Genomic DNA, 24,245 nt, shown 5'->3' with positions numbered 1-24,245 from the left:
AGACCATCAATAAACCTCTCTTTCCAATAAGGCTTCGTGGAATCTTTCCGGAGCATTACTCTGGAGATAAACACATCTTGGTACCATCTGTAATCAGACTTAGTAGGACATCTCAAATTATTCAGATAATCAGATAGGTGAGATGAAACATTAGAAGGAGTACCAACAAAGTGTTTGAGAATAGTATAAACCAGGGTATTGACACCATCATGAACACCTCGGTTAATATTTTCATCAAAAATGGGCATACCATCATTATCTCTCTTAACAACATGTTTAATAGATTCTCTGGATTCTTCTGTGGGGTGTGTGTGTGTGTGTGTGTATATATATAACATTTCAGTAACGAAACTACTTATTGTATCTTCCGGCAATAACAAAAGAAAGTGTATGACCACTTATATATAAAAGTTGTATATACTGATATATATATATATATATATATATATATATATAGCCTAGTTGTAAAGAAATATATATAACATTTCATTAACAAAACTACTTATTGTATCTTTCGGCAATAACAAAAGAAAGTGTGTGACCACTTACTGTTACTCTAGTTTTATTTGCGGTGTCTACTACTTCCTTTTATTCTATAGCATAAGTATAATTCTTAAAATACATTATGTTTTCTTTTAAACTAAATTCAAATAGAAAAAACTTTATTGAATTAAAAACTTTATTGAATCAAGCAATCAATAATAAATTCGATAAATAAGAGCAAAAGGCTTACTGCCTTCATCCATGTCATAACCAAATGTCAATATGTTCAAAGTTAAGGCTTTAACAATATTAGGATCATCCAAAGTAAGAGCAAGAGCAAAATCAGGATAACAATCAAAATAAACAGGACCATCATACAAAGAAGCAGTAATCATACCAAGAATGCTATCATTAAATTTCTTAAATCTAGCATCTCTTAAACACACAAGAACATAAGCATTAATTCCTTTTCTAGTCAATGGTTTAATAGCAACTTGAACAAGACCAATATGCAAATATTTAAGTTTTTTAGTCATAAAATCATTAATATTTTTTCTGAAAAACAGACAACAATTTTCATGAGTTTTAGAGATAGAAAAAGTTTGTTATATATATAGCCTAGTTGTAAAGAAATATATATATATATATATAACATTTCAGTAACAAAACTACTTATTGTATCTTCCGGCAATAACAAAAGAAAGTGTGTGACCACTTATGTATAAAAGTTGTATATACTGATTGATATATATATATATATATATATATATATATATATATATATATATATATATATATGCCTAGTTGTAAAGAAATATATATAACATTTCAGTAACAAAACTGCTTATTGTATCTTTCGGCAATAACAAAAGAAAGTGTGTGACCACTTATATATAAAAGTTGTATATACTGTTACTCTAGTTTTATTTGCGGTGTCTACTACTTCCTTTTATTCTATAGCATAAGTATAATTCTTAAAATACATTATGTTTTCTTTTATACTAAATTCAAATAGAAAAAACTTTATTGAATTTAATTCTCCTTTCAAGTTTAAAGAGATAATATTGTTTTTATTTTATTAATCAATGCAGTCATATATTTAAATTTAGTTTGATAACCTATAATATCATGTACCTAAAAATTGTACCTAAGTTTTACTATTAATCATATACATTTAAATACTTGTCTATAATTTTTTTTAAATATAAATTATAAAAAAATTTATTTCTCTATAGTATATTTCCAACTGAGGCACAAATCATAAGCATGCATGTATTTTCTAGTTCAGAGAATATGCTATACAAAAATAAAATAAATAAATAAAGGAATCTACCCACATATTTTGATGAAAATTTTAATCCTTCAGAAATATGTGTTAATATGAAAAAAAAAATCCTTAAAATCATATCACATCATATCATATAAAATTAAAAGTTATGTCTTTAGGCTTGCACCATGTGAATGACCCTCACATTTTTTATCTTTCTTTTATTTATTTAGGGTAAAATATTATTTTGGTCCTTAAATTTTACCAAAAGTTTGTTTTTCGTCCCTATCTTTTAAAAAGTTTTTTTTTTCATCCTTAAATTCTTGTAAAAAAAAATAGTTTTTTATGGTTTAGAGACAAAAATAAGAATGAAAAATAAAATTTTTAATAGTTTAGGGACAAAAGGTAAAATATTTTCAATAATTTAAGGATGAAAAAATAACTTTTTAAAGTTTAAGGATTAAAAAATAAATTTTTGGTAAAATTTATTAATGAAAAACATTTTTTTTTGGTAAAGTTTATGCGGGGAGAGATGGGCCTAGGAGTGCATATTTATATGCATATTGGGCCTGAGGCCTAGGTCAAGAACATTAAGCAGTCCGAGGATGGGTAAACGTCTTACTAAGGGTCTGTGTAAGTTTATAAAGAAGCAAAGTCTGATTGTGATCATCCGAGAGGCTAATCTGAATAGGAATATCTCATCAGATCAGCTAGGCAGAGGTCGGAATGAATTATTTGTCATCCAGAGGCAACGTCCCATGAGACTCTATTGATAAGGATGTGCAACACAAGGGTATAGGACAAAGGAAAACCATGAAATATATAAAGAAAAAACTGTTGTCACCACATTGAATGATCTGCAACTAACTCTCTGGCCGCATTAATGAGGAAGTGATGCCTGAGTAGTAGTGTTCAGTCTTATAGCTATCTTTAAAAGTTCCAGGAATGTGCTAATGGGACAAGTATCCTGACCGATAATCTGATCCATACGTGGAGGATAGAGAGAGGAGAAAGGGAAGTATAAAAGGAAGAGGAAAGCCTAAGAGAAAGGGAGATCGGAGGAGAAAAAGAGAAACCACTGTAGATTTAATATTTTTGTAATCTGTCTTTAAGAAGAAAGAAATATAAGAACCAGTTCATCGGCTTGAGTCTGAGGATAATTATTCATCATACAAATTAGTCTATCAATATCATTTTGTGATCTTGAGCCACTACCGTTGTTAGCTAAGCTCATAAGGAACTAGATTTTGAACCCACTCTCTACAAATTTATTATATTGGGCTTTTTGGGCCTATATCATTCTTATTATTGGGCTTAGGTACAAATTGTGATCTTACAGTTTATTTATTTGTATTTTTCTTCTTATGTCACGTGATGTATTATAAGTATAATACTATTATTGTTAACATGATTTGCTTTAAATAAAACTATATTGTCAAAGTTTAAAGATATTATTCTTATTAAAATTTGAATATCAAGAGTTTCTAGAAAATTTTTTGAGAAGGAGAGTTTATATATATATGGGTTGGGTTCAAGTTACACCTGGTGTAACTTTAACTAATGTTGCATTACTCAATAATTTGTTATAAAATTCATATATTGAAAATTTCATCGTTAATTACTTGTTCAATATGTTCTTAACATTCATGCCAATTTTTATGTGAATTGAATGTTAATTTACTAGTCAATCCATAAACTCATCTTTCATGAGTTGTTTTAAACTACAAAACCTTGAATTTAAACAATTAATTGATGACATGACTAATAATTTTTTATCACCTTAAAATTTTGCAAACATGAAAAATATATGAAGATAATATAATCTAATGGTAGATTTGTCAAAATTCGCATCTAATTAAAAAAATATATAAACTTATTGGAAATCACCAAATAACGTTATGATTAAAAGTCAATGACAAAGTCCTTTTCCAAAAGTCAATAAACTAAAGTTTTAAGAAGTTTGAAAAGAGGTTCATTATTTATTTTAAATAATTTTAATAATAAATTGTTTTTTGGTTGATAAAACCTGGTCCTAGACAACTTTCTTTCGCCAAATAAAGTACTAGACATAAATATTAAGAAAAACACAGTTTTAATTTAGAACGAGAAAAAAAATTTATTTACTTTGTATATATAATACTGAAATAATTATTTTTTATAAAAGGAATCCAATGGACTCTTGGTCCAATGGCATCCTGTCTTCACTTGTGAATTGTGATGCTTGAACATGGGTTTTCTCCACAGTTCCACTAAGCAAAAGATAAACTAATTAGGTGACGAATTAAATTAAAGAGTATTTATTATTTCTTAAGATTAGTGACTAAATCTTTATATTTTGTAAGTGTTACCTTTTTTTTTTTTTTTCTGTGAGAAAGTTGTAAGCGTTACCTCAGGTAATGTAGTTGGTTATTTGCCTTTAAAATGCACTAGGTTACATATTATTGTTTTCAGTAAGTTGACTTAGGATTTAAGAAATTAATAATCAATCAGAAATCAAAATCCACATAGAAAAAAAAAGAAAAAAAGAAGCGAAAACAAATCAAATTTGACTCTTTTTTTTTTAATCATAATACAGATTTTTTTTTTTTTTGGTGAAAGTAATTTGTGAAATGAATTGTGAGAATAGCAATATCATATTATACCAAATACAATATAATAAAAGTTTGGTCTTAAAAATTGTGGTTGTGTCAAAAGTCAAGTAGCTATTTTCTCATTCTCAAAAAAAAAAAAAAAAAGTAGCTATTTTCTCTTTACACAAGTGTCCACATTTTCATTAATTATTAAGATAGTTTATCTTGAATTAAATTCCATTGCTAATAGTTTATTCTATGTAAAACGTTACTTGTTTCAATCATAAAAAATAAAAAACACTATCTCATATGTTTCAAGAAATGTTTAAATTTTATTTTAACTAAAATTCTATGTAGTTTAAAGTAATTTAAAATATGAATAAATATTTATTTAATTATTTTGATTATATAGTACTAATCAGTAACTTGTAAAGTGAGTTCCAGTTAACTCAGCTAGTAAAGTCTCTGATGATTGTATAAGAGATTAGGAGTTCAATCTCCGCCTACACCAAAAACTGATTGGTATCTTGGTCTGATAATAAATAACTATTATCAAGAGCGGACACCATAGGTTGAAACTCTCTCAAAAAGAAAAACCAGTAACTAGTAAACAAATAAAATAACATAGGTGGGATTGTCATATAAAAGGATCGGCGGATGTAACTTTTTATTATTAATATTGTTATGAATGAATTACTTTTGAAACCTTAAAGTTTTAGGTATGTTTCATTTAAAATTTTCAAAATCTTTCATTTAAACTTCAAGGTTTTTGATTCTAAAAAAAAAAGAAAAAAAAACTTCAAGGTTTTTAAAAACGTTTCAATTAAACCTTTTAGCATATGTTTTCTAGTCACATTTTAAACTAGTTTAAATAATATTTATTTCATAAGTAAATGAAACTTACTCAAAATTATAACTTTTAAATAAACAAATATGATATTGATAAATTAAATTAAATTTTACCACTTTAAACTATACTCTTGATTACATTTTGCACCTTAAACTTTTTAAATACACGTTTTGTACCCTAAATTACAGCTCTTATTACACTTTGCACCTCGATGTTAAGTTTACTGTTATCTTAAATGAAAATCAAAAGTTTAGGATGCGAAGTATTATTGGGAATATAGTTTAGAATGGTAAAATGTAATTTATTATTTGATTTTAAGGGCTTGAAAAGATGAGCAATTGAGTCTTTTCACGCTATGACTTACTTTTCTATTTAAATTAACAGCAAACTTAACATTAGGATGCAAAGTGTAATAAGATTCATAGTTTATAATGTAAAATGTAATCATGGTATAGTTTAAGGTGGTAAAATAATGTAATTTTTCACCAAAAATAAAAATATGATCTATAAAAAAAAAAAAAAAACTATAAAATCTTAATGAAATGATACATATATGGTGCAAAATAAATAAAAAATCAATTCTAAAAAAATTTTAAGGCCTAAATGAAACATACCCCCAAATTAAAAGGTAATTAATTAATTATTTTAATAGAATAGAAATAAGCATTTTCCACGAACTTCCTCAGTTCCTCCTAGGCGAGTAGGGAAGAAAGAGTGAAAGAAGGAAACAAAGGCACACAAAAGCAAGTCTCCTCGCACCCTCTTCGGTCTCAGGTGGTGGGAAGCAAAAAATTGCGAGCAAGCTTCCATTATTCCCACTCTGTAAGATTTTCTTTACCATATTTCCTTGCGCTTTCTCTCTCATACGCAATTCCTTTTAAGCTCAAGATTTCTCGCTTTTCAATTTCATTTCCCATTGTGGACTCCCCAAACCAACACAATTTGCACTTTCACAATCTGGGTATTTTTTCAAATTCCATATTTTTGCACACCCCCCTTCTTAATTTCGAGTATTTTTCACAAACACTTGCTATGCGTAACTCGAATTAGGGTTTTTAGAAAGCCACTCTGGTCCGCAAATCTACTATTTATCTTGCAAAATTAGGGATTCTTGAGGTTTTTGGTGCCTACCCTTTTGGTGTAATACTTGAAGTTAGCTCTTAAAAGTTTGAATTTTAACGAGTTTTGATCCTTCTTGTGTTGCTAGGGTTTTGTGGGTGTTTGTTGAAATTAGCTTTGAGCTTACATTTCTAGTTAGGGTTTATGTTTGGTCTAAAGTAGTATGAGGCTGTGAATAGGAAAAGTTAGGATTTTTCTGGGTTTAGGTTTTTCTGGGTGGACTTTAATCGATTAGATAGCTATGTCTGCGAACAATAATAACCAGCCTAAGAGCCTTGGGGCCTCTTCATCGCCCTTTGGCAATGCTGGTATGCCCACAAACCCTTCGTTTACACAATCACAAGCCCAAGCACAAATTGAGGCCGCCTTTCAAAATCAGTATCAGCTGTCCCAAGCGCATGCTATTGCACAGGCACAGTCGAAAGCCTTGGCTCACGCTCAAGCTCAAGCACAAGCGACACATGCCCAATTCCAAGCTCATTTACAAGCTCAAGGGCTGTCACTCAGCCAGAACCATTCAGCTGGCATTGGTAATTTGGGTGGATCTTCGCCCTCCATGTCAACGCCCGGTAATTCAAGTATTAAGCGGATGCCCCAAAAACCCCCGATTCGACCTCTTGGTGTTTCCCCTACACACATGGTTTCCCCCTTGAGACCAATGGAGCAGTTCACTGCCAATCGGAGAAAAAAGCAGAAGCTTCCCGAGAAACAGCTACAAGATAAAGTGGCAGCGATTCTGCCTGAGTCTGCTCTATATACCCAGCTTCTTGAATTTGAGGCTCGTGTCGATGCTGCTCTAGCAAGAAAGAAAGTAGACATCCAAGAGGCCCTTAAAAGCCCACCCTGTGTGCAGAAAACTCTTCGAATTTATGTTTTCAACACTTTTACAAACCAGATTCGCACCATTCCAAAGAAGCCAAATGCCGAGGCCCCTACTTGGACACTTAAGATAGTTGGTAGAATCTTGGAAGATGGAGTAGATCCTGATCAGCCTGGAGTGGTCCAAAAGTCAAACCCTTTGTACCCTAAATTCTCATCTTTCTTCAAGAGAGTGACCATTTCCTTGGACCAGAGACTATATCCGGACAACCATGTCATTATGTGGGAGAATGCTCGAACCCCTGCGCCTCATGAGGGCTTTGAGGTGAAGAGGAAAGGGGATAAAGAGTTTAATGTGAACATACGCTTGGAGATGAACTATGTTCCTGAGAAGTTCAAGCTTTCACCAGCATTGATGGAGGTTCTTGGTATTGAGGTTGATACCCGCCCGAGAATAATTGGTGCAATCTGGCATTATGTAAAAGCTAGAAAACTGCAGAACCCAAATGACCCCTCTTTCTTCAATTGTGATCCACCTCTTCAAAGAGTTTTTGGGGAAGAAAGGATGAAATTCACCATGGTTTCACAGAAGATATCGCAGCATTTATTCCCACCTCAGCCTATACATTTGGAGCATAAGATCAAGCTTTCAGGAAATAGTCCTGCCGGAACTGCCTGCTATGATGTGTTGGTTGATGTGCCTTTTCCAATTCAGAGGGAATTGTCTGCTCTATTGGCTAATGCCGAGAAGAACAAAGAAATTGATACCTGTGATGAAGCAATATGCAGTGCTATAAAAAAGATCCATGAGCACCGCCGGAGGCGATCATTCTTCCTTGGGTTTAGTCAATCACCGGTGGAATTCATCAATGCATTGATCGAATCTCAAAGCAAGGACTTGAAACTTGTTGCTGGAGAAGCAAGTCGTAGTGCTGAAATAGAGCGCCGGTCAGATTTCTTCAACCAACCATGGTAAGCTCATCCAAATTGAATTTGCTTTTGTTGGATGTATGCAATATATTTTTGGGTCATCCTCTAAGAAAATTGTCACTGAGTATTCACTTATTATAGGATATTTGCATCACTGACATGAGGAATGACATGACATTTTTTCCAGATGCCATGTTAATTTTACAGGTCAAGATTATTCAGTGTTATATTAGCTTTCCAATAACTGTACAATTGATTACATAATCTTATATGTGACCAAGTTCTCCTTAACATCAGTAATTCCTTATCGGAAGTAAATTTGTTAATCCTTGACAATAGTACACTCATTCTTGACTTACTTGGTAAATTCTTACAGGGTTGAAGATGCTGTTATCCGATATTTGAATCGCAAGCCAGTTGCAGGAAGTGACGCTCCTGGAAGTATGTGAAGAGATTGCTTAGCTGTTTGATGGGCCATGTCTTTCGGCGTTTGTTTTGCTCAATAGTTGAAGATCATTCTGGCATCCATAACAGAAGTATCACATATATGATTTGCTCTATTGTTGGTTGTGGAAGAAGCAGCTTACTTGTAAAAATAGACTATTTGTAGCATGTTTTTTGCACGAGTAGTGCCTGTACTTGTTATGCTTCTGATTAGGCTTAATGAACAAATATAAAAAATACAGATGATGTATTCTTTGCTGCTTCAGACTTTTTGGATATTTTCACTGATGAATGTAGAATCAATTATGAGTCTCGCAAGAAAAGAAAAATTATGAGGAAGGCATTAGCAAATACCAACGCGTAGATCTGTTCTGCTTGACTATCAACGAGTTTATTTTTATGCGAGTCCAAGTATTTCTTCCGACGATCGCAAGAAAAGAAAAATTATGAGGAAGGCATTAGCAAATACCAACGCGTAGATCTGTTCTGTTTGACTATCAACGAGTTTATTTTTATGTGAGTCCAAGTATTTCTTTCGACGATCAACTATATAGAACCTATTACTATTAGCAAAAAAAATAATCAACTATAGAACCTTTACTTGTTTACGCCACTTCGGAAGCAATGTGGTATTCTTGGGCCTAGGGAGGAAAAGGCTTATAGTTGAGAGTAAAACGGGGCATTCCGAGAATCGAACTCGGGACCTCTCACACCCAAAGCGAGAATCATACCACTAGACCAAATGCCCTCTTGTTCTTTTATTGTGAATATAATTATATAGCAATTAGAGATTATAACCTTGTGGTCCTTGTCCAATTGCTCTTTATTCAAGACAAGTATGCACATTTTGTTAAATTTATAAGAAATGTTATGTCCATAACATTTTCACAACAAATTATAAGTGACAGGTTGTTATTAGTTATTGTTGAAGCAAAAAAATAATCTCTGTGGTAAGTTCAATTTTGAACCAATAACAACTAACCACCTATGATTTGTTGTGAACGTAATACTTCTCTAAATTTATTTATACTAATATTCTACTAATATTTTGATTAATTTTAGAAGATTGATCTTATTTTTATTCCAAGTGTTCATCTAATTTCAATCCATATTGAACTAATCAACATTAAAAAAAAAAAAAAATCCAAAATCCATATTTCAATGAAAAATCTATTGATAAATGAGGATACCATTTTCAAAATATAGTTCTTCCTTTTCAATGGATTTTTTAAAAGTATAAAAAACATTAACAAAATTCATTGTATCACTATAAAAAAAGTTTATATTAAGATATAAAACTACATTTATGAATAGGTCAAGAGAACTATGTTATTTTTCTTACCAAAATGAAACATTTCAAGATAAGCAATTTGTATACATGATGTTTTCACACAAATTTTTTTGAAGGTTAGCAGAAGTACAAAAACAAACATTGGGACTAAACCAACTCAACAAAAGACAAAATCTAATTGCATTTGGTTTTCTCTAAATATAAATTTATTAAATTTTGTTTATAATACTAAGTATTTTTAACACACACACATAGAGAGGGGAGAAGGTTTTAGAGGTGTTAAAATTATTATAAGTGTTATACATTGTATAATATTTTTTTGTCATGTGTTGCATTATTTAAGTATATGTCATGTTTGGAAAATTTTCTAATCTCATTCATGCTATATTCTAGATGAGAGTGAAAGTACAAGTACTATAATCACTTGCAAATTTTTAAATCTATCTAAAACATAAGTGCTTATCTAATGTGGGACTTGACGGAAGCGCCCGCACAATGCTACACTCAATCCAAAAATTTTTTTCTTTTTGAGCAACAAAGACACGCACACACACACACACACACAAGGGAGAGGGAAAGAGGTTCTAATACAAAGACATACCACAACTCCACTCAAAAGCCATGGTAACTTTTAAGGGAGGGTGGGGCAAATTATATTACACACAACACAATCTCTTAAGCTAAGTGGTAAATGATTGAACTTTGAAATTAAACTCTACATGATGAGAGCATGTGATATTGGACCCCAAGGCCACAATGCTCGTATCTCTTTAGATTTGAAGATTGGAACAATGTTTTGCTAGTGGTAGTGTATTCACACATTAGAAAATAAAACAACCACACAAAATAACATTGTTTAAGGTGATTTGACTAACTTTAAGGAATTTGTGATATGTCTTTGTGTTAAAATCCATTTCTCTCTCCCTTGTTTGTGTGTGTTTATTTCTTACAAAAAAAAAAAGGCTTACATCAATAAGCAATCATAATTAGGTCTTAATGCGTTTATGAGCAAACAATCTCATAATATCGTCTTTTTGGCTTAATACGTTTTTGTATATGTCCAAAGTTTCTTCATTGACAACTATTAAATATATTAGTAACGCAATATGTTATACTATGTTGTATATACTAGAGTGGATGCAGAAGGAGAAGCATAAAATAGAAACACCAAGAACACGAGGTTACATGGTTTAGCCTTGTTGGCCTACATCTACAGAGGAATCCATTAAGAGTTACATCTTTATTATGTAAGAGTGTAGTACAATAACTTGTGTTATAATGAACCCTAACATGAGCATATATAGATGACTAAACCCTAGACTATTAGTACAGGTAAGAGTGAGCTTGGACCTATTACACTGGGCTAATATGTCTAATATATCTCTAATTACCTCTCTTAAACTCAAGGCGAAAGCTCGATGAAGGCTTGAGGTTGGATAAGCATGAAAAGATCCCTTAGAGATGCCTTGAAAAATGCCTTTGAAGAAACCACAATGAAGAATGTGCCAATTGACCAATTTTGGAGTTTCAAATGAAGAAACAAGGTCCAAAATTGGAATCTAAGCGAAAAATTGAGCAAGATAGACCCTTTTGGAGATTTTTACTTTTGGTTAAAAGTCAACGCAAAAGTCAAACTCAAAAGGTTCAAAGTCAATAATTAGCCAAAATTCAACGAGTCAAGGTTAGTCAACGGGCTACACTATCCGGGTCGGTTCCGGGTTTCTAGGTTGGGTCACGGATCGGGCTGCAGAGACGCTGACGTCATCCTATGATGTGGCACTAACGTGAATTAGGGCTGACGTGGATGTGCTTGCGTGGCTATTGACATGGAGTGATGATGTCAGATGACATCAGCGGGGTTCTTTGGCGCTTAGCTGGAGCGTAAGATGTCAATCGGCGCATGGAGGAGAAGCCAAAAATCTAGGTAGCGCTTGTGAGTGAGATCGACGGCTGGACTTCTCGGTTTTGCAGATCGGCAAGCTACTAGGCCAACAAAGCGACACGTGTGACCATAATCCTGTTTGGGAGTTGAGAATTTTGGCGGCGCATAGGAGGAGGATCTGGAGCTGTTGTCCGCGCGTGGTGGCACGTGCAACTGCCGATGGAGGCCGAGTTCCTAGGTTTTAATTGCGAGAGGCCATGGAGCACATCTGTGGTACTGGTTTCATCAGGCGATGCCTTAATTTGCACAGATTTGAAAGGAAGGCATGGATTGCTTAGGCTGTGATTTGAGACACAACGGTAAGATAGCGACAATGATCCATGGAAGCTGTATGATGCCGTGGGGTTCAGATTTGAAAACAAGCAGGGGTACTATGGATCTGTGCTATGCATGTATGAATCTTCTTTATTGTGTAGAAATGTTTGTTTGATGCCAAGAACAAAGTTTGGCTCTAATACCATGTTAAATATATTAGCAACGTGATATGCTATACTATGTTGTATATACTAGAATGGATGCGGAAAGGGAAGCATAGAATAGGAATACCGAGAACACGAGGTTACGTGGTTCAGCCTTGTCGGCCTACATCCACAGAGGAATCCCTTAAGGGCTACATCTTTATTATGTAAGAGTATTATACAATAACCTGTGTTACAATGAATCCTAACATGAGTATATATAGACAACTAAACCCTAGATTACTAGTACAAGTAGGAGTAGGCTTTGACCTATTACATTGGGCTAATATATCTAATATATCTTTAACAACAACAAACAACATGTCCTAATTAGTTCTTGAAAAATTTCTTGGCTTCCTTAACATACATCAAATGGGACCCTCATAGGGTGTTGTTAAAGTAATTTATTCTATATATATTGATGAACAACTAGATTCTTCCATCTATTCTAAAATTTAAAAAAAATGTCCATTCTTATCTTGGTATGCAAATGACATTCTTTTATGATGATGATGTATGGTAAAAAAACTCTACTAAACAATCACATAATTCAAGGTGACATAAAAGTACATTTAAACTCTAATTAATTCTAAGTTAAACGCTGATTCTTAAAAAGATTAAAAGACTATTTGGATTAAAATTTTATATAAATTTCATTACTTTAATAATCAATCATAATTTTTATTTTAAATGTTTGGATTTTAGTCATTTTACACACCATGATTACGTTATTTGACTCAATCTAAATGTTGAGGATCATATTATTTTCAATTTCTATAATATATTTTATTGTTAACACTCAAGATTAAAAATTTAAATTCTAAAATTCTATGATATTATTTTTGGGGATGAACTTGAGCTCGGGCCGAGAATTAAGGGCCCATCAAATCAAATCTTAATAATGGGTGTGGCCCAAAAAGGTGGATATGAGTAAAAAAACTCAAGAGATAAAAGACAAGCCCCAAGAATAAGTCCCGCGGAGACTTGAGAAAGCTACCATTGCCAGGGTTCCCTACTAAGGAAATAAGCAAGTCTCTTCCCATAGAGGATACATAGGGAATCATGGGTAACCAGTTCCCCTCTGGCCCAAGATGCCATCATCATTAAACTTGTCTCGGGAAATGTCACGAAGAGATAAGAATCACAAAGCCGGTCACCTCCACATTAATGAGAAGCTCTCTACCTAACCTCTACCTCTTCCACGTTAAATGCTTATAGACAACCCTGAACAATAAAAACACTCCCAAAAGTCTTATTGATGATGAAAGAATAGCAGAGCAGAGGGGTGATGGGACAAGCATCCCCTAGATCTAGATAAAAGCAAGCCAACGGGGAAGATAAGAAAGGGAAATGTGCCTATATAAGGAAGGGAGGTGCAGCATAAAAAGGGATTCAAAAAAGTAGAAAGAGAAGACCTAAAAACGAAATAGAGACAAAAGCAAAATAGGACTTAAGAAGAGTTTTTAGCTTTCAATCCAATCTTTTTTGTATCTCTTGAAAGCAACTTCCACATCAATAAACAACAATTTTGTTACTTATCATTTTGTAATAAGCTGTTTAGATCTTCCATTGCGGAATTTTTACCCTCCAATTCTTATAAATTAATTATGTAAATCATCTACTTAATCACTACCTTCTTAATATTTGTTTTAGACGCTCACATTATTAGATTAAAAAACACTTTTAAATTGCAAAGATTTGTAATTTATTCAACTAAATTGCCTCATAAAACACTCTTATAGTTTTATTTTTTATTTTTGAATAGTACAATTATATTTTTTTGTCTAATTTTTTGTTTAAGCAATGAACCCAAAAAAAAAAAAAAAAAAAAAAAAAAAAATATATATATATATATATATAAACTAGGTGGGTACAAAACGCTCTTGGTCTCAGTCTGTCTCTCAGGCTCTTTTAAAAACTAAAAAAGAGAAACGCAGAGTCGCAGCACAAAAATAAAAATGGCGGGAAACGAAGAGCCAAAGCAAATTTCACAACCGTCACCATCTTCTTCTTCTTCTTCGAGAGCGAAGATAGAAGAAGAAGTAAAGCAACAGCAACAGCAACAAGCTAAAGAGATATGCTGGAGAAAGCAAGTGGACCAGAACCTCAAGCGCCTCCACCCGCTCCTCTTCGGTGCCGAGCTCGCCCTCGACCGCCGCGACTTCTCAGCGGCTCTGATCCTCGGTCTCCGCCTCCTCGGCTTCCTCGACTCCCAGTCTCAATCCGAAGTCGACCAGGCCTTCATCTACCCCATCCGCCGCGAAGTCGCCGCCAAGATCAACGCCGCTCGCCACTCGCTCGCTCCTGACTCCGATCGGTACCTATTTCTCTTCGTCAATTCTTTATCGTTTTGATTATTGATCTTTTCTCGGAATTGAACTCCGTTAAAGCTTGAATTTACTGTTCCTCATTATCAGGTGTTTAATTAGGCTTATAATTGAACTCTCACTGAGCTTATGAGACTTGGATTTTTTTGAAAAAAAATTTGTGATTATGCTGAAGTTAACCTTGTGGAGTCTCTGTTCTTTTTTGTTTCCTTGGTTTTTTTTTTTTTTTGGTGAGATTTAATTCTGATTTATTCCATAATCGTAATTCTGATTTAATTCTGATAGGACTGAGTTTGAAACAAATTGAAGCTGAACTTAAGTAATTGAATTCACTGAGTTTATCAATTATGATTTTTCTTGGTAAAAAAATGTGAGTAGTGCTTGATTGAAATAATGGAACTTATGAAATACGAAACGAGCTTGGAAGGCTTTTTTATTTTTTATTTTTTTTCCGGTTGAAATTTAGTTTACTGGTCGAAAGTAGGCTGAAACCCTAGAAATGATGCAAGAATGAATGCTATGCGAATTTGGATTCGAAGTGTGTGTAACTATTGGAAGCTCTTAGCTCTAGCAAGCTTTGAATTTAATGCTTATAGACGGAACTATATTTATATCCAGGAAATAGATTTTCAAGTATGTGGAAATTGAACTTTAAAATGATAAAAAGGAACCTTTGAAATTTTAATATAGAAGCCCTGCTTACTGCACCAACACCGAATAGTTTTGAAAGTCATGTTGGCCACTGTTCTGCTCGTCACTGTTGTGATGATTTGTCTGTTGTCTTCATTCAGCCGAGCATTTGAGCAAGCAAAGAAAGCTCCAGGTTGTGTTTTTGGAACAAAAGGTGAGATTGACATAGGGAGGATTAAACAATCCAAGTACTTTCGAGCTCTTCTTCAGCAGTCCAATATTAAAGCAGAGAATGAATTGGTATTATATTCCTCGCTTATTTGTTTGTATTTTTGGATATAGACTAGCATTTAATAATGCAAAATTTTGCTCTAAACTTTTCGTTGTGCCATTTCTCTTAGGGAGGTCAAATAGAGAAGCATGACAGGTTGAGTAACCAGGCTTCAAAAGTTATGACACAAGCAAAATTGACATCCAACATGACAACAGCTAGTAGTGGCTTAAACAAGGGGTTTTGGAGTTCCAAAAGCAACAACTCTGACGACTGCATTATTGTGGAAAAACTTCGCCCACATAACAACCAAGTAAAAGGTCATGGTGTCTCATCTTTTCCAAAAGTTGAAGACGAAGACAGAGCTTATGGAAGTGCTGCGGGGGAAAAACGGGCACACATGGAAATCAGTAGCCCCAGGATAGATAATGCGAAGTCACCGTCTAACAATGAAGAAGTTAATGCTGATGCTTCTGGCAATGGGTTTGTTACTGCTCGAGCAAAATTGGTATTCATTTTTCTTTAGACGTTAGATTCTTGATATAAGTCTATTGTTACTAAATCAAGCCGTGAGAGAGGACTTCTTGTTTGATTATGCATACGTCTAAAACATTTCAATATGTGTTTCTCTCAATTTGTACACAAGTGGTGCATGCTTCCTTGGTGTTGCTGGTAGATGTAGATAGTTTGAGTTTATAGCCTGAAGCAGAAACATCTTTATAATTCACGCACTTTCCATGTGTATAGGGAAATTTGTTTAAAGAGACGAGAGCAAACTTCCATTCAGATTTGAGTTATATGTAGTTTCTAGATGATTTTGCCTTTGGAAATATCTTTTTGTTAATCTTTGTATATCATCTGATTTTATTGGAAATTAAAACTTTTTCTCTATTGTTTTCCTTATGTTTAACAATGTCTTCTTCATTTTCACAGGAAATGGATGCAAGGCAAAGACGGGGTTTGGCAGGATCACCAAGTGCTTCTGTCTCCCCACAAAGTGATAACAATTGTGCCAATAGGGGTAAATCATATGGTGTTTCACGCCGTGGTGTCCGCGGTGGTTTTATCCCCCCTATCAAATCCAATGGGGGCAATGTTGGGAATGTGACTTCACGAATAGGTGGAAAGTGCGATGATGCATTAGATGACTCAACAAAGAGATGGTGAGTGGTGTAACCATGATATGGTAAATAGTCTAAAGTTTATCCTTGTATATTTCCAACGTTTAGGTTTTATAATAAGTTCTTAGAGAGTGGTCTTGAACAAATGTTTGATCCATCTCTGTAGTGTTTTCACTAGAATGAGTTAAACAAATCAGTGGCTTCATATTCCAACTCTGCAGTCCTATATGGTGGTTTTCAGACACCATTCTCTGTCAGATTGATCCATATGTAACGGCTTCTTGTTGGTGTTCCGATCTTTCAACAAAAAAAAAATTGTTTTTTTTTTTTTTCAATATTGGAAGTACTGAAGTAGGTGATATTCAATTTTTTAAAGTTGTTTGGTGCAGTCTCTCTCTCTCTCTCTCTCTGTGGGCGGGTTTCAGATTAAAGCAATTATGATGAATTGTGTGAGGTATACATTTATCCACTAAATTGCTAATATGTCATATGTTTTGTCTTCACTCTTCAGTTTAGATATGCTATGTGGTCCTGATGGTGAGCTTCCTGAAAAATTAAGGAATTTAGAACCTCGTCTTATTGAACATGTTAGTAATGAGATCATGGACAGGGATCCCAATGTTCGATGGGATGATATTGGTAAGCGCAGGTGTTTCAGACCTCATTTGATATCTCATTTGTGTTAATTTGCATGTGTACTGGTTCTGATTTAGTCTCATTTCCTGACAATGTTGTAGCTGGTTTGGATCATGCTAAAAAATGTGTGACTGAGATGGTCATATGGCCTCTCTTACGTCCTGACATATTTAAAGGTTGTCGTTCTCCTGGAAAAGGTCTTCTTCTTTTTGGTCCACCTGTAAGTGATGAATCCTCATAAATATATGCCTTCTAAATGTTTCCGCCTTACCGGTTTATTATCTGAGTAGCTGTCATGTTTTAGGGAACTGGAAAAACAATGATTGGGAAAGCCATAGCTGGAGAGGCAAAAGCAACCTTTTTCTACATATCTGCCAGCTCATTAACAAGCAAGTGGGTATGTGTTATTTTTCTTGACTTTTACATGTTCATGGTTCAGTGAAATTCTCTGAATTTTGTTTGGGAATATGTCATGACATGAAGCTTTATGAGAATAACTTGACATACATAACTGTAATTATGATTAGGTTTTAATGGTAATCTTATTTATTATAGAAAATAAAAAGTACTATTTTGTGTTCTTCATTGTTTCTAAATTATGTACAAAATCAATGTTGAAATCCTTTTTTTTAGTGTTATTCTTAACTCATTATCCTTTGTAGAGGATACTTTTTGATATCAACAATTTGACTGGTGAATGTAGATTGGCGAGGGTGAAAAGCTAGTGAGGGCTCTTTTTGGGGTTGCCTGTTGTCGTCAGCCAGCTGTGATTTTTGTTGATGAAATCGATTCACTTCTTTCTCAGGTAAGGTATGTTCTAGCCCTTAAGACAGTCATGATTTGGTATAAGTCAACCCCAATAAATGCTGTATCAATTCCCTTGCACAAGCCTGAATGTCATTAAAATTCTACCAAGTAGGTGAATAACTTTGGTCAGTTTCTTGTTGCTGAATCTTAGACCTCTGGATCATATGCTCCGAGTTTCATCAAATGCAATTTGCCAGTATATACTTGAGGATTATTCTCGATGTTACTGACTTAGAATTGGGGTTGGTTGACTCTTTGTTTGATATTTTATACTCCGATTTTCCAAGCAGCAAGGGTTCTGACAGAATGAGATGGGCATTGACTAGCGATGGTGAATTTGATGTTAGCTCATATTTAGAGGCTTTAAGAGGCACAAGGGAAATGATGTTCCCTTGGAAGAGTATTTGGTGTGCTAAGGCAACAAAAACGGTATCTTTCTTTGTGTGGACAGCAGCTTGGGGAAAGATTCCAACTGGTGACCATCTTATTATGTGAGGGATTAGTTTAATAAATCAATGTTGCAGGTAAAAGTAGCGGTGAGAATGTTGATCATCTGTTGTTGCATTGTGATTTTGCTCATGAAATGCGGACTTTTACCTTTTCAGTTTTTGGAGTACAATGGGTAATGCCCAAGAGTGTAGTAGAACTACTTTCTGGATAGAACTTAGCTCGTTTGTCTTTTATGGCCTTTGTGGAAGGAAAGGAACCAGTATACTTTTGAGGATGTAGATGCCTTCATTATTCAGCTAAATCGTCTTTCCTAAGAACCTTGTTGGATTAGTCTTGTGATTTGGATCACAGTGAAATATATTCCATTGTAGATTATGACTATCACTTACTGTGTCTCTTTGGGACTGCTTTGTTACTCTTTTGTAAGTTCCTTTTTTCAATAAAATATTGTTACTTATCAATTTTTTTTAATAGAAAAGAAAAAAAACTTGAGGATTATACTTTGTGGTTTGCTGAATGACCAGTACAAGTTTATGATTGCATTAGTTGCTATTCCTTTCTTGTAATTACATTTCATTGGTAAGTTTGGTGTGGTTGCAGCGTAAGTCAGAAGGTGAGCATGAATCAAGTAGACGACTAAAAACACAGTTCCTCATTGAAATGGAAGGTTTTGACAGTGGCAGTGAGCAAATCCTACTCATAGGTAAATTGTTTAAATGGAGGGTTCTTAAAATCAGTAGTTTATGTTTGAGAGACACTATATATTTCTGGAAACTTCAACTTTAATTCAATGATTTGTTTTAGTTTAATTTTCTGAGCAATTAAACGTTTTATTAGCTTGCTACTTGTTTTCGTTTTGCTATTCTCATTACTAAGCTAAGCAAACTATAGAAGCTATATAAGCCAGCCCCATCATACCATGTTTTGGGGCTTAATTGGTACCATTTCCGATTTGGTGGGAGTTAAGTATATCTGTTTATGTTCCATGTGATATCAGTTTTGTTTCTTTCTCTTCAAACCCAATGCCACTAAAAGTGTTTTAAATTTGGATGAACTACTCTCAACAGTCTACTACTCAAATCTCTTTTGTGGCAATTGTACTATAACTTTTACGAACGGTTACATTTTCCAGGAGCAACAAATCGACCCCAAGAACTTGATGAAGCAGCACGGAGGCGACTTACCAAGAGACTTTATATACCCCTGCCCTCCTCTGGTGCAATTTACAATATTCAGTTAATTAACTGACAATTTCAATGCTATAATTTTATGGCTAACCAGCTGATTTTGACAATGCAGAAGCAAGAGCTTGGATTATACGTAATCTCTTAGACAAAGACGGACTATTCAAGCTGTCAAAGGAAGAAATTGAGACCATTTGCAATTTGACTGAAGGTATCTACTGTACATGCTGTACAGGCTAAATTCATTAGCGTCTCTGCAGTACTGCTGTAACTTTGAAGTTCTATTTGGATTTTGTATGTAAATTTCTTTGCTTGATAATTTTCTTTTACAGGGTATTCAGGATCAGACATGAAAAACCTAGTGAAGGATGCTTCTATGGGTCCACTCAGAGAGGCTCTTAGACAAGGCATAGAAATTACAAAGCTTGAAAAGGAGGATATGCGGCCTGTAACTCTTCAGGTAAGAGAAAGCACCGTGCATATCAAGAAAACGTTTAGTATGTCTCCTCAGCTTTTAGATTGTTTGAGATTGTTTTGCTCATTTCATACAGGACTTCGAAAATGCATTGCAAGAGGTGAGGCCCTCAGTTTCCTTGAATGAACTAGGTACATATGATGAATGGAACAAGCAATTTGGAAGCCTATCACTCTAGGAGTAAGTTTGATTAATGCAAGGGGAAAAGAAATCAATAGCTGGAAATTAAAGCTGTAGTTGGTGATATTAATCAATATTCATTGACTTGTATGCTAAGATGTGGTAGTACCCTATTAGAATCCCAAGATGTGAGCAATTCACATGGCAATTTACTTGAACGCATGATGGTAGTAATTTTACGCACGACCAACCATTGGAATATTAGTTTAGCTAAAGTTTTTCAAGTCAATTTAGTTTATCAAGAAAGACTGTGTTCGGCCGACTTCTAATACTATCATATTATGCCTACTCTCCCCCAGCCCACCCCTTTCTTCCTAATAATAAAAGAAACCTGAATGAACATGTGAAGTAATCGTTCCAAACACGCATGTGCAATATTCTGACCACATCTTGAATAAATTAAACACTGGTTCTGTCTTCACAAGCACATGTTCTCTAATTCAATGGCACATAATTTTGGATTATATTGGATACCCATGATTGATTTTGATGATTGACTATAATATGCGTGGCTGGTAAAGGTCTATACAAAGATTACTGTATAATTTGTTGTATATAATCATCTCCCTTGTGTTTATATTACAAAACTAAGGCATTGGCATGTTACAGCCCAACAGATCGTACGTCAGAAGCATTGACCTTGACTAATATACTTATTTATTTTGGTATGAATAAAATACTGAATTTTATAACTTTACCTCAGACCCTCTCTTGCGAACTAAAACCTTTAGCCCGCCAGCCATGTGAGCTGTTAGGAGTGGTACAAAAACCGGCCGGTCTGGATCAATTGGTCTAAGTTCGAACCGCCTCAGAATGGAAGCCACAACATACTTCATTTGAATGAAAGCCATCTCCTTCCCGAGACACACCCTTGGACCGGCGTGAAAGATTGGAAACTTGTAGGGGCACACATTCTTCAGTGCTCCTCTCTCCTTGTCCGGTTCAAGAAACCACCGATCCGGTTTGAACTCAAACCGGTCCTTCCCCCACAATGCTTCCATTCTCCCCATCCCGTAAGGAAAGTAAGTCAACCTATCTCCTGCACTCACAAAAGTGCCATCCGGCAACAAGTCATCGACTATAGCATGCTTGGAGTCCCAAGCTACGGGTGGGTAGAGCCTCATGGACTCACAAAGACAAGCCTTCAACAATCTCATCTCCCTTAGTGATTCATAATTCAACATTTTCCCTTCCACAAATTCTGTCTCTTTAACCACCTCTTGCTCTATATTGGGATGGGAAGAAAGCAACCAAAAGAGCCATGTCATTGCTGCCGAAGTTGTGTCCCTCCCTGCCATGATGAAGCTTATCATCATGTCTCTTATAACCTCATCTTCATGACCGGCTGAAATTAACCGAGATAGGAGATCTTCACTGCAAACCTCGCCTTGATTAATCTTCTTCTTCCTATTGTGAATTATACCAGTGATATAGGCATGAACTTCTTCAACAGCATCCTTTAGCTTCCGTTCGGATCCTACTCCAAGCCATCTTTTAGCCTTCCAAACAAAGAAAAGAGGTGCAGCTCCACGCCTTGCACATATCCCTGATGCCATGTCAAAAGCTTTTGCAAGTGGCGAAACGGGTTGTGAAGGATCTAAGCTACACCGATCAATCCCCAATGAGACCTTACAAATCATATTGAATGCAAGTCGTCTTAGCAACTCCTGCAAGTCAACAACTTCATTTGAGGTAGCCAGTGACTCTAGTACTGGAAACAACTGGTTTTCCACTTCTTCCATCAATGCATTCATCAGGAATTCTCTGAGGGACTTGGCGCTGAACTCGTGGCTGGCCAACCTGCGCTGAGTGTGCCAAAGCTCTCCATCTACGTTGAATATACCACAGCCAAGAAAATCCCCAAGGATTTCAGTGAAGGGCTTGCCTTTGGGGAAGTTGTTAAAGTTTGTCTTGAGCATGTACTCTACGTTCTCTGGATTTGCAGTGACTATGGTCCGTGGTGCACCAAAACGGTTCACCACGATTGTGTTGGTTGCTGACTCCGTGAGGAGCTCAGTATACCAATCCAACAGACGCACACGATTTTTGTAGAAGGAAATCAAGCATCCAATGATAGGATAGGTTGGCGGTCCATGGCTGGAAAGCTTTCGAACCCGCCGGAGTTCACATAAAATTACGTGAAACAAGTAGAGAAGAATAGGAAACAACATAAACGTTAGGGGCTTCAGTGTAGCAAGAGACATGAAGACTCCCATCTTAGCATGGAAATAACTGTAATGAGGTCTATTAGGGAAGCCTATTTATGCTTTTTGGACCCTACAAAGTTGCAAGCGAGTCTTTTGCTAATAACATATTCTTTTTAATTAATTTAATTTATTATTTTTTCTAATCAAGCTTTTGTATTTTAATGTGTATTCATAATTAAACGAGACTGTGAGCAGTTGTGCTTAAAGAAATAAGAATAATACCTACAATGATATGTGCAGTTGATACTAGTCGGTGCTTATATATGAGAGCCCATTTTTCTATTTGTCTTGCCTTCAACGGTTAGTTTTTAGAAAATGCTGAAGTATTCCGTTTAAACTTTAAACAATTCATATTCTCCAAAAGATGCTTGTTTATCTTTTTAAATTCTGTTTCTAAAAAAAAAAAAAAAATTTAATTCTTCATTTGGGCGCTTGTCATACAAACAACCTTACCCTTGTGCCAAGGGTTGACTGACTACAATTGGAGAGATTTTAGTACGACGCATAGAGTAGTATTTCTTTCGGCAACGACACATCGTTGGGAGGTATAGCAAAGATAATACTATGTTTGTTTGGAGGGAAGGAAAGGCATAATCCATGTCTTTAATATGTTATTATGATATAATAAAAGTAGACTAAGGAGTTCAAAGCACAAGACTTAATTGTCTATGTCTAGTATATCGGTACATTGTACTACGTTTTCGTTAAAAACACCCGAAATTGTTAATCGAGTTACAAAACTCTTAATTAATACCTTGTATTAGTAATACTTTTGAATCTTTACTTAATTCATAATGCCCATATATAGGTAATCCATGTACACTTATGAACAAAGACTAATACTACATATGGTAGGTCTAGGAGTCTAAGGCCTAAGACCTAATTATATAGGTTTAGTATATAAATACACATGTGCCTTATATTGAATTGTCTATATAAAGCAACCAATGTATAGTTGTGAATACAAATTAATATGTACAAACTTTTAGTGTTTAACAATGATAAAGAGGGAAAAAGTGAGAAGAGAGAGGTGGGAGGCAAAACCATTTTGGCTTGCCTAAATCAATACCTTGTATTAGTAATACTTTTGTATTTTTACTTAATTCATAATTCACATATAAAGGCACTCCATGTACACTTATGAACAAAGAATAATTACATATGGTAGGTCCAAGAGTCTAAGGCCCAAGACCTAATTATCTATTCAGCCAAAAAAAAAAAATTATTCAGGTTTAGTATATAAATCAAGGTAGTCAATACCGTACAGGTACCGGTATCAGCCGGTATGTGCTGTACCAGTACGTATACTGGTATCGAAACGTTAATGTTTTGTACCGGTTTAATACCGGTCAATTTTGGGCAATACCAGCTGGTATAAATTTTTTTTTTTTTAGTTTTGTAATTTTTGAATTTTTGTATGGGCAGAATGGTAACTTATTTGTATTATTTGTTTTTTTAGTATGCAATAAACATGTAAGTTTTCTATTTTTTATATTGTGTTTTTTTTTAATTGATGCTAAAGTCTAAAACCATGAATAATTTATTCTGAATTGAGTTCATGTTTTATGGTAAACTTTTATATTTATTATAATACACACATACACACACACATACATACATACATACATATATATATATATATATACATATTTATAAATATAAAAAATAACGGTAAACTCGAAATGGTACATCGGTATTAACCGGTACCAAAATATATTGTTCCCTTGGTCAAACCGGTACAGCCTCCGGTACGAGATTGACTCCCTTGATATAAATACGCGTAT

General features: G+C 34.5%; 3 protein-coding genes and 1 non-coding gene across 4 annotated transcripts; 2 read left to right on the top strand and 2 right to left on the bottom strand.

The window, feature by feature from the left end:
- The first annotated feature begins 5,808 nt into the window (after positions 1 to 5,808).
- On the top strand, positions 5,809 to 8,833 carry LOC142621592 (SWI/SNF complex component SNF12 homolog). The gene is made up of 2 exons (XM_075794884.1): positions 5,809 to 8,080; positions 8,415 to 8,833. Exons 1-2 carry the CDS (start codon positions 6,531 to 6,533, stop codon positions 8,485 to 8,487), a joined length of 1,623 nt encoding a protein of 540 aa, XP_075650999.1. The 5' UTR covers positions 5,809 to 6,530; the 3' UTR covers positions 8,488 to 8,833.
- A 325-nt stretch (positions 8,834 to 9,158) lies between these two features.
- On the bottom strand, positions 9,159 to 9,230 carry TRNAP-UGG (transfer RNA proline (anticodon UGG)). The gene has a single exon. It is a non-coding gene; the product is annotated as a tRNA-Pro (tRNA).
- Positions 9,231 to 14,074: 4,844 nt separating this feature from the next.
- On the top strand, positions 14,075 to 20,500 carry LOC142622625 (ATPase family AAA domain-containing protein FIGL1). Its single transcript, XM_075796139.1, has 13 exons — positions 14,075 to 14,490; positions 15,292 to 15,430; positions 15,532 to 15,909; positions 16,335 to 16,564; positions 17,034 to 17,161; positions 17,260 to 17,378; positions 17,463 to 17,555; positions 17,862 to 17,963; positions 19,016 to 19,118; positions 19,548 to 19,631; positions 19,715 to 19,810; positions 19,932 to 20,059; positions 20,151 to 20,500. The coding sequence occupies exons 1-13, from the start codon at positions 14,132 to 14,134 to the stop codon at positions 20,250 to 20,252; spliced, it is 2,061 nt and encodes a 686-aa protein (XP_075652254.1). The 5' UTR covers positions 14,075 to 14,131; the 3' UTR covers positions 20,253 to 20,500.
- A 288-nt stretch (positions 20,501 to 20,788) lies between these two features.
- Positions 20,789 to 22,534, bottom strand: LOC142622626 (cytochrome P450 94B3-like). Its single transcript, XM_075796141.1, has one exon. The coding sequence runs from the start codon at positions 22,468 to 22,470 to the stop codon at positions 20,941 to 20,943; it is 1,530 nt and encodes a 509-aa protein (XP_075652256.1). The 5' UTR covers positions 22,471 to 22,534; the 3' UTR covers positions 20,789 to 20,940.
- Positions 22,535 to 24,245: the final 1,711 nt, after the last annotated feature.

The sequence above is a fragment of the Castanea sativa genome, chromosome 1 (genome assembly GCF_040712315.1).
Source record: "Castanea sativa cultivar Marrone di Chiusa Pesio chromosome 1, ASM4071231v1".
Taxonomy (NCBI): Eukaryota; Viridiplantae; Streptophyta; class Magnoliopsida; order Fagales; family Fagaceae; genus Castanea; species Castanea sativa.
This window is presented reverse-complemented; position numbering and strand designations above follow the sequence as displayed.